Genomic DNA, 10,731 nt, shown 5'->3' with positions numbered 1-10,731 from the left:
CCAAACCATTTTATATCGTATAAAACAAATAAATATTGAATTCATTCCTTAAATAAGTTATGACCAGTTTGATAATGTACTGAACATTGCCAATACCAATGTTTTTTGAGTTGTACAATATCCGGAATACAGTTAAAGTTCCATGGTTTCTTTTTAATTACACTTTAGTAATGTCTTCTTATCTTGAAATCTTGAAATTTCTTAGTACCAAATAGATATAAAAAGAATTGTGTACAGTTTGTTTAAACTTTATTTTTGCGTACATAATTCTTTCTCAAGACTTGCTATAAAAGAAATCGCATATAAAGGGAAAAGAAAATCAAAAATTAGAGCATAACATTTTTACTAAAAATGGAAATTTTTAAAAAATAACTTAAAATAAGAAGAATATACATATACTTAAATATGTGACATATTTTTGTGTAATCTTTATCCTATGAATTCACTATATGTCAGAAATAAATACAATCATGTAGATTTATATACTTGTATTTTATCAAATTATAGGATAATTTTTATCAGTCTGAGAATTTTCTTAAAGATGTAAGGAAATGCATGTACTCTGAGGAGAGATAATATTAAGGAATTCAAATCAAAATTGATTCAATATATAAAGCGATAAGTTTGGAGTTGGGAATATAAAACTACATGTAAACAGCTTTAAAAATTGGATATTTTTGTGACAATTATTTTCTGAGATATTTAAAGCATTAATTTTATTTAATTTTTGGACAATTTTATATTGTCCAAAAAGGCAACTTTCCAGCTTTTCAAAAAAACTCTACAATTATACAAAAAATGTTAGTATGACAAATATCAGGTCATGGATGAATCATACTTCATATTAATCATAATTCATCATACTTAATAAACATAATGTATTGAATGACATATCCCTTCAATATATCGGTACAACTAAAGTAAAAAAAATTAACTACCGGTACACTAAAATCAAGTACAACCTTTTCTTCTATTAAGTACAGACATACACTGGACATGTTGCATGTACATGACTAAAATAAGTCACAACTGCAAAATTTGACTTGCAGTATTTATTATCACAATGATATGTTAACTAATACATTATAAGTAAAAAGAAATAAAAATACTCTTCAAAATGGTGGAAGGCAACTAAAAACATAGGTTACACATTGTGTAACCCAATTAATGGATTAAAAAAAATTATGACTAGATTTTGTCCTCCATGTTAAAACATATATACAACAAATACATATGTACAGCGACATATATAACATACGTATAGTATATATACGTCCCTGATATGTACCAACAAACAAAACATTTCTGTAAACCACACTAAAAACTAAATCGGGACCTTTTCTACTCGTATCACTTGATTTCCTAAAATTCAACCAAAAAAATCAAAACAGAAAATATACATCATAAACCAAATGCATATCCACTAGAAATCCTCTATATATCATGAGATTTGACAACAACTTACAGTATTAAAAAAACGTTAGATTTGAACACCCTTCCAAGTAAATTTCAAAACATGTAAAATATACTAAATAGTATACATTTATATCTACATGCAATATGCATTTCACATATACATGTACCTGGTAAGTGTATTGGTACATACACACTTTAAAGCATTGGTTAGTACATGTATTATCGAATACACTATACAATATATATCACAGTTGGGAGTTTTATGGACGGTTGTTTGAATAGCCTTTTGCACATAAAACTAGTCATCACTGAAAGTTTACTAGTCTGCACTGACAAATACATGTACACAATGTCATGTACAAGTAATAAAATAATACAGACAAGTATTCAATACCTTACACTTAGAATACGTGTAGTTACTTAAATATTCTCAGATAATGAACCTATCTAATACAATTAATAATCTTATATATGGTACTTGAAATTTAAAAAAAAAATAATAACTTTGGGTTATCGTAATCAAATTTATAGCCCTGCATGTGCTGATTTTTTCCACTATTACTAAATATATGATTCAAAGCTTGGCTCCAAATGGGCTTACCGGGTATGCATGCATGCTCACAATTGGAAGAGAAATGTATTTACACTATGCTTCTAAAACGCACCTAAATTTATCATTCAAGAAACTGTAAAGAAAACAACATATTGCAGGTAAATGCAAAAAATAAAATGAGTAAACCAGAAATGTTAACCCCTATCTACAATCTTATTATTATTTTGATGAGTCTGGTGATTCAACATTACACATTTTAAAAAAAACACTTTGTTGTTTGGCACATCAATTCTGCATGTATTTGTCTATCAATTAAAGGCAATGTTTCTCAAACTACAAAACTGTGTTTCTAAGATAATTAAAGCTACTGGACTAAGTCTGGTCAACACTTGAGCATGTACATTGTACAAATGTACATGCATGTACAAATGGTGTCTATTTGTATGTAGATGCACAATGTATTAAAGACTGAACAAAATGTTAGTAAGAGTCACTCGAGAAAAAAATTACACTGTGAAGTCTTCAACCAATGAAAATTGAAAAAAAGAAGAAGAAAACACTCAAAAATATAGGTCAGGTAGATTACACAGTAATTGATACATTGTATTGTATGTATGATTCCTTTTCACAAACTTTAAAAGTTTTCATCTTTAAATACAGTTTATTTACTGAGAGGAAAAGAAACCCTTGCTGGATGAAATGGATTTTTTGGGGAAAAAATTAAGATTCAGTGGAAATCTTGATGAATACGACAAAATCCTTGAGTACCGTCACTTTTCTTCAACAAAATATACACATTCACTGTGAATTCCTAATAAATAACCTCATCGTCATCATCAACATTGGATCGAAGTCTTCGAGAGGAAACGATGGAGTCGTCGATTTCAGGTAGATCTTCTGCCAATCCCCAGTTGCGAGTGGAAGAAACTATAAAGAGAAAAATTAAAATCAGTGATTTAACAAGGTAATGACTATACATGTATATATCAAAGCTCTCTCTCTTGGTAATGTCAGAATGACATCTTTCTAAATGCGATAAACATCGTTTAAGAAAATGCATAGCAGTAAAACACAAATCATTCATATCTGCTGTTGGTATTAGCACCTAAGGAGAGCTAGAGAGTTATCTCTCTAATAAAAGTGGAAATACAAAGTGCATGTAAGATATACATGTATCGAAAATTTAAAATAATTTATATAAGACTGCATTCTTAAAACTAATAAAAGGCATATGAACAAGGGAGATAACTTAATAACATTGTACTTACTGGACAAGTCAATGTCGCGAGGAGTATTTTTATTTTTCCCCCAGTTGGTATGAGAAGTTTTGACGGGCCCCCCTCTTGGGGAGAAGGGTTTCCCCATTGGGTTCATGGTCCATGAGAAGTCTTTGTCCCGTGGGGTCTCCCCTGAGAGGGACTCATCGTCTGAGGGGTAGGTTTTGTTGCTCCTGATGTAGGTCTTCTTCTTGCGATTGGTTCGTAATTCTGTCCCCTCCTCTGTTGAAAATTTTAAAAGAGTTTTAAAAAATACAAACAAGTAATGCTAGAAAATCATTTTTATGTCACACAAAATGATTAATTTGTAAATATGGATGGTAATGATGATCAAAAAGAAAACTGGCCACGTGATGTACTCAGTACTCCTTAAAAAAACTCCAGACAAATAAAAAAGAGCAATACATTATACATGAATTTGCATAGTCATATGAATACAAAACTTAAAATTCTCATAAGTGTATCTTGGACAAAAATATTTGTACCATCAATCATTAGATATTCAAATCAATTTTTCTTGGATGTGAATCCTAATGATGAAAGACCATGATCCGATAAATATGATTTTCACAGGAATTTCAGTTATACAAAGATGTGCACATTTATGTTAAAAGTTCCCCTGACCTTCCATTGCGTTTGCCCTCTTCAGTCTCTCTCTCCTGGGTGTGAGGTCATCATCTGTCCCTTCCTCGCCGGCCAGCGTCCGAGGGGTAGCCAAGTCGTGTCCGTACCCATTGACCGACTCCTCCTCTCTGAGCTTCTTTTTGCTCCCTTTCTTTTTCTTCTTTCGACTTTTCTTCCCCTCTTCCTCTTCTAAGGACTCCATGCTGTATCCCCCGTTTGTGTATTCGTTTTGTGCACGACGGAATGAGGATATTGCATTGACTTCGATATTCGACAGAGAATTCATTGACTCCTTATGAAACATGCTTAAATGCCCTTCCCTTTGATCATCCATCAAGTCACCAGAGGTAGTTCTATAGTTCGACATTTCATTTTCCACAGCATCTGGGTTGTCTTCTTCCAAGTTTTCCTTCAAGGCTTTAAGTTTTGGTTTCTTTTTCTTCTTTTTCAGTTTTCTGACTGGAGACTCCTCGTTGAATTTGGTTCCTATCGGTCTCTGTAAAGGAGGTAGTCGAGGCGTGTCCCTCTTTTGAACCAGAAATTCATCCTCATCCTCCACCTCGTTTGACCCGTTTTTGTGGTTGTTGTTATTGAGAGAATTTGCGTATAATGGAGAATCGCTGTAGAGGTTGAGGCGTTTTGAGGAGCGGTTTGATCGAGGAATCTCTGAATCAGACCCCTCCTCATGTTCATCATCCTCATTGCGATGTCTCTGTTTTTCTTTCTTCTTCTTTTTCTCTTCTTTCATTTTTCTTTCCTAGAATCCAAAGAAAATACATGATTGTTTAAAATTCAATGCTCAGAAATCTAACAGAAGGAAAAATTTACTTCATTCAGTATTAATACATAATATACATTTGATTCGGACTGTCATGTATAAATTTCTTCTCTCACTTGTATATACATTTATTTACATGTTCTAAATTAGAGATTTACCTAATAATTCTATATTGATTTCATAGCAAAAGTTGCTCCGGAAACCGTGATTTGATTAATTTATCAGCTGATAATTAACAGATGATGTGTGGGAAAGAGGAATTCGAGAACACAAGTTCACATCAAATCTTATTAAAGAGCACAAACTGGAAATCCAAAGCAAACCCACATTGCTGGAAACCGTTGGGCAATTTAGCATGAATAATTACTGTGGGCAGACTCATCAATAGCTTCTCAGTTTAAGGTATGTGAATTAATTTTAAGCCACCAATAACAACTAAAGAACCGAATAAAAGGAATTCCTAGCTCACATACAGTTATATAAGTTGGCCAGCTCATTCAAAATTTCTTTCCTCTAAGTTTAATAAAAATGAATTTCTTTGAAGCCTTGCTGTGCCAATTATAGGTTTAACAATTCAATGCTTGTAACAGTGAAATCATAATAATATGTTGTAATCAAAATCATAATTTTAAAGCTAATTATACATGTAAGTCCAATTGATATAATACTTAAAGAATTCATAAACTAGAGTCTGCTACTTCCATAAGTTGGCCTATATGCCTATGGTAACTTTTGTTTTAAGTAATGCAGGGTAAATGTGGGTTTCCGAGGATGCAAACCAACATCAAAAATAACTGAATACAACGTCAAAGAAAGAAAAGATATATCACAAGATTAAATGGTGTCCAAAAGGTAGGATTGTGCTGATCATCCGAGTTTTAGATACCAATGTATATGTATGGATAGATACAATTAATTAGATTCCCTATGTATGTGAAAAATGAAATTTAATACAAAGCAAAACCAGAAAACATTAGTTAAAGAATATTATAAAATGTTGTCCATCCCTCAGAAATAAATCTGTTGATTTTTACTGAGAAAAATTAAAGGTACTATGCATGTATGTTCACAATAAATGCAGATTCAGTGCACTGTATCATCTAAGTTAAAATCTTATACGCCAAAAAAGATTACAAGTGGCGTAATGCTTTATTTCTATGGCTTGGTTGCTTCCGTTTAAATGCCACCTTGTTAATTCATTTTAATGACATTATATTGGAAAACAAGAATATGCATGGTATCTCAAGTATTGTCCGAAAAGAAGAGTTATTCCCCTTTGCAATTCTTGCAATAATTTCTTTTGTTCTCAGTTTTTTTACCTTAAAGACTATATAAACAACTAATTTTTTGGGGAGGGCCATATCCATGATTTTTACTGAGTATTACTGAGAAATGAACAACATTCGGTGAATTTCACACAACTCTCACTCGCAGTGGTCAATTTACCATGCCACCAATTTGCTATTTAGCTTTGACTGCAAAATACATGAAAATTATTTTTTTCTAGCTTTTAGTATAGCCTATTATTCTGTAGCACAAACATATACCTACATACTTGTATACTTATGTTTATATCAGTTAAATGAATTTCAAAGGGCATTATTTAAGCCATGCCCTTTGTGGACTTCTGGAAAGAGTATGAATTTTTAAATTTCTCATCAAAAAAAAAAATGGATTTCATTGAGAACTAAATTATATTAACATAACATAACCACTTGAAAGCTTTGCTTGCATCTTGATCATTTTTTAAAGAAAGAAATTGAATATATATTCTCCAAGGAAATCAGAAAGTAGTTTGAATATATGAGTACAGTATATATATATCTGAGCTAGAGTTGTGAGAAATTATCCACGAAATGACTTAAAAAAAATTATGGTAAGACCACAGCATGTTTAGATTTTTGTGATTTCAAGGTAGATTTTTTTTTCTTTCTTTTCTTTCCAGTTGCTTGTTTTGATTGGTCGGTTGAGTTCCGTACCTTTTTCTCTAGTTCCCGTACATCTACCCGTCTGAATGGTCCACCATCCATCACCTCTACGTCATCCTCTTCATCGTCCCGAGTTACTATGCCGAGGCGTTCATTTTCTTCACGCTCTTTCCTTTCCCTGATTCAAAATCCAGTAACAAATTTATGAATGGTAAAAAAAGACATGTCAATCGATACACATTGCAGTACACATTAGAGTAGATAATCAATATACAGGTACTGAGGACATTTGATTGAATCTGTTGATACATGTACATGTATATTGTTGCATTCAAACACTAGTCACCTAAATTGGCTGTGCTTGCATAGCCAAAAATCTATAATTCTTGTAAGTGCTTTCTTTTCAATATATTAAGGCCTGCCAACACATTTTTTATGCTCTCTTACTTTTTTTTCTCTCTCTAAAATTAAAGACAATTGATCAACTAACCATCATCTGCATTTTTTTTTCTTAATTTTTTTCTCTCAAACTAAAACACCTTTTTTATTCTGCTGATAACTTCCAGTAATGAAATGGGTCATTGATTTCATAACCCAAAATTGGGGGGGGGGGGTTAGATACAGAAAAAAACTTTACATAAAAAAACATTGATACAACACAAAGCACCAAGTATCAACTATAAGCTGATAGTTATATACAGTTGAACTTCGGTATCTCAAACGATATCTCGAATACAATGGATATATGTCAAAATGACTAATAGCAAGGCCCCTCAACTTATACTTTAAGTATTTAACTATTGATATCTTGAATACTCAGATATCTCCAAGTTTTTAACCATTCCCATCTAGTTCAAGATAAGGAGGTTTGACTGTACCAGTATGTGTTACTTTAATGGGAAGCGACTCCATTTTGATAAAATTCTAACATCCGGTGATGTTAATACATTCTAGGTGTTTTTCTGAGCTTGCCGGAAAGGCCCGAGAAGTTGCGATTGCAGATAGATGTCAAACTACATGTAATTTCTCCTATTTCACCTTTCTTCTCTTAGTTTCTTGACCCTCTCCCTCCTGGCTTCTAGCTCCGCTTCTCGTTTCTTTCTTTGTTCCTCCATGTCACTTTCCACTCGCCCATGGAATTTCTCCCAGTTGTGGTCGATCATTCCACACAGCCACTTAATTCCGTTCTTGATGCTGGGGTCTATCTTTCTGCCCGTTCCCTTGATGGCTGAACAAGTTTCCTGAAATAGGGTGCAGTTACTATCACTAGTACTATTACTAACTACAGTTGAGTTACTCAACTTTATCAGAATCTAAATGCATGACAAAACGCAAAAGATACTTTGATTATCAACCTAAACCCTGTTATTTATTTTTTTTTACAGGTGCACATTTTTCGCAATTTATGTCCAAAAGAGGTACATTATTTTTTCGTGATATTTTATATTTTGTGATATTTCAATTAATGGTTATCAAAATTATGTTGATAATATAATTTTTTTTTTTTTTTTTTTTTTATGCAGAATAAAAATTGGCAGAATAGGACATTTAGAAATTTTCAGCTACACAGTTTTCAATTATTTTCCAAGAGTTAATGCAGATATTAGGCAACATTATGTTTGAAGGTACCCTAATCTCAGCGAGATTTGTTGAGACTGAAAATTTTTGACGGACGTCTCTTACGGAACAGACGTCCGTCAAAAATTTTCAGTCTCGACGAATCTCTCTGAGATTAAAAGTACCCCACACATCTGATAACAAAATATCTATTAAAATGTGCATTCTTATAACTTGTTTGCACCAGACAATTTAGAAGCTAAATAATACAGGAGCCAAGGATAGGGACTCTTGGATGAATCAAATGCAAATTAGCTTCATTGATTCCACACCCTCTCGACCCCCCCCCCCACCCCCCCCCCAAAAAAAAAAAAAAAAAAAAGAAAGGGAAAAATGAGGATTTTGCAGATGCATTATAAAATCATTTACAATCTGAAAGGCACCATATGTATTATGTTCAAAATTTTTATATACATTGATGACCTTCACAACAAAATCCTTACAATGCGACAGGGGCACCTGTTGATGTTGACTGTGTTCTCTAGATTTAACTGCTCCATGATGTCTACTTCATCAAGGGCAGTCTCCTGGTCTTGTTTGTTGGCTAAACTGAAAAAATTATTCAATTAAAATCATTCATTTATGAGGGCTTGTTAAGGCTTGGAAATTAAATGTCTAAATATTTTAATCTTCATCTCGAAGAAAAAGGTTTGCACAGACTATCCCAAAAAATATGACCATTATATAATCATGTCAAAAGCAATCCGGATTTTCCCCAATATTTCATGCCTGTAATCAATCAACGTTATTTACATAACCTATTAATAGGTACATTACACGTAACATATCTGTAATCAACTTCAGCTATATTACTACAAGTAAACAAATGTATTGAACTAACCGTGAGAATTCTGAGTATGAGCTATTTGACAACAACATAATTTTCAAACATTACATCATTTGCTGTATAATTATTTCAAAATTATGGTTTTTGATTACAGTGTTAACATGTTTATACACAACAACTCACTGGATAACCAATGCCTGTACTTAAAAAAATTTCAATAGGAACTTACAGTAAAATGGGCTTTCCGCTAACTTTTTCATCCTCCAATAACATCTGCAGATTCTCTTTGATTTCATCCATTCTGTCGGATGCTGTTGAATCGACTACATACACCACTCCGTAAATCTCCGGGAAGTACGTCTGCCAGATGTCCCGGATTTTTTTGCCGCCCCCCAAATCGTAAAATGTAATATCATATTGGTGTATTCCTATTACCTCCTGGTTAAAACCCACAGTAGGGGCAGTTTCTGTGTGAGGATCTGTTCATATAAACATAATTTAAATTTGATATATACATTAGCACAAAATGTTTAAAATGACACCTTAAAAACACAATAACCCTCTGATACAACAGGTAACTTTCAACTGGATAAATCACTTTTGATTATTTAAGAAGTTCAAATTTTAAAAATATAAAACTAGTCAAGTTAAAAATATTGTTATAAAAAAGTTCAAAATCTTATATAATTGTACATAGGGATGATTATCATAATTAAATTATAGTACAATCCATTACCTCCAGCTAAGACCTTCACGGTAGTTGTTTTGCCGGCATTGTCCAAACCAAATATTCCCAATGTTATCTTCCTGCGGAAATGAATATATAAACAAATTACACACACAGATTACATGTAGTTAATTTTTATCAAAGTAAGATAGAGTAACTGTTTTCAATTTGCATGTCGTTTATCATAACCATTCTTTTCCCAATTAAACATGCTAAAAATGCAGTTTCAATTTTAATAAATAAATTAGATAAATTGAAGTAAAATAGTTTGAATGTTAACAGCATGTTTATTATAGTCAAACATTTATATTGTTATTTTTTTTAAACAAGACAAAATTATACATTGTAAAAATTATCTTGCCCTAAAATCGGAATGAAGAACACACAGTTGATGCTTGTATCAGAAATATAAACTTATACGTATAACCAAATATGCTCTTCCTTTTTGCTAATAAGTGTATTCAGATATACATGTACTGTAGCATATTGCAACACACAACTGCACAGATAACCATTGTAAAAGAGCTGTAAAAAAAGTTGAAACGTTTTCAAAGAAAAGTACCTTTTAGGTTCACGTTTCCGTTTACATAAACAATTCCCCATTTTGTATCACATAAAACAGCTGATTTAATAACTCGAATGTACTGGCCTCAATCGACTGACCGAATCAACGTGTGCGCACTTGCTGATGACAGTAAAGATTGCTGAACTTGTTGTTGGAAACCAAAATAAATAGAAGCCTTTTATATAGTAATTCAATACAACATATCACTACTCATCCATGTACAGTTTTCCAATACACAAAAAAAAGAAATTTTCACGAATTCCTCTCGTGTAAATAGAAATTAAGTTCACATTGAAGATACACGAGATCGATCACAACATTTATGGCAGCCATGATGACAACAAGTTGGTCGTTATGACGTCACAGGATAATTCGAAACTAACACTGCAGCGATTAGATGTATGCAATATAGTAGACCCTCAATGTCGTGCAATGTGCATATGATAAAATACATACCAA

The 10,731-nt window shown here is 32.4% G+C and overlaps 1 protein-coding gene across 1 annotated transcript; it reads right to left on the bottom strand.

Annotated features, from left to right (window-relative positions):
• Positions 1 to 330: 330 nt before the first annotated feature.
• LOC105343185 (ADP-ribosylation factor-like protein 13B) lies at positions 331 to 10,635 on the bottom strand. Its single transcript, XM_011450432.4, has 9 exons — positions 10,270 to 10,635; positions 9,717 to 9,787; positions 9,210 to 9,459; positions 8,637 to 8,742; positions 7,615 to 7,817; positions 6,628 to 6,754; positions 3,871 to 4,627; positions 3,238 to 3,468; positions 331 to 2,896 (listed from the first exon to the last, which is right to left on the bottom strand). Exons 1-9 carry the CDS (start codon positions 10,308 to 10,310, stop codon positions 2,781 to 2,783), a joined length of 1,902 nt encoding a protein of 633 aa, XP_011448734.3. The 5' UTR covers positions 10,311 to 10,635; the 3' UTR covers positions 331 to 2,780.
• Between the last annotated feature and the right edge of the window lie 96 nt (positions 10,636 to 10,731).

Source organism: Magallana gigas, chromosome 9, assembly GCF_963853765.1.
Source record: "Magallana gigas chromosome 9, xbMagGiga1.1, whole genome shotgun sequence".
NCBI lineage: Eukaryota > Metazoa > Mollusca > Bivalvia > Ostreida > Ostreidae > Magallana > Magallana gigas.
The sequence above is the reverse complement of the archived record's forward strand: the minus strand, read 5'-3'. Positions and strand labels throughout refer to the sequence as shown.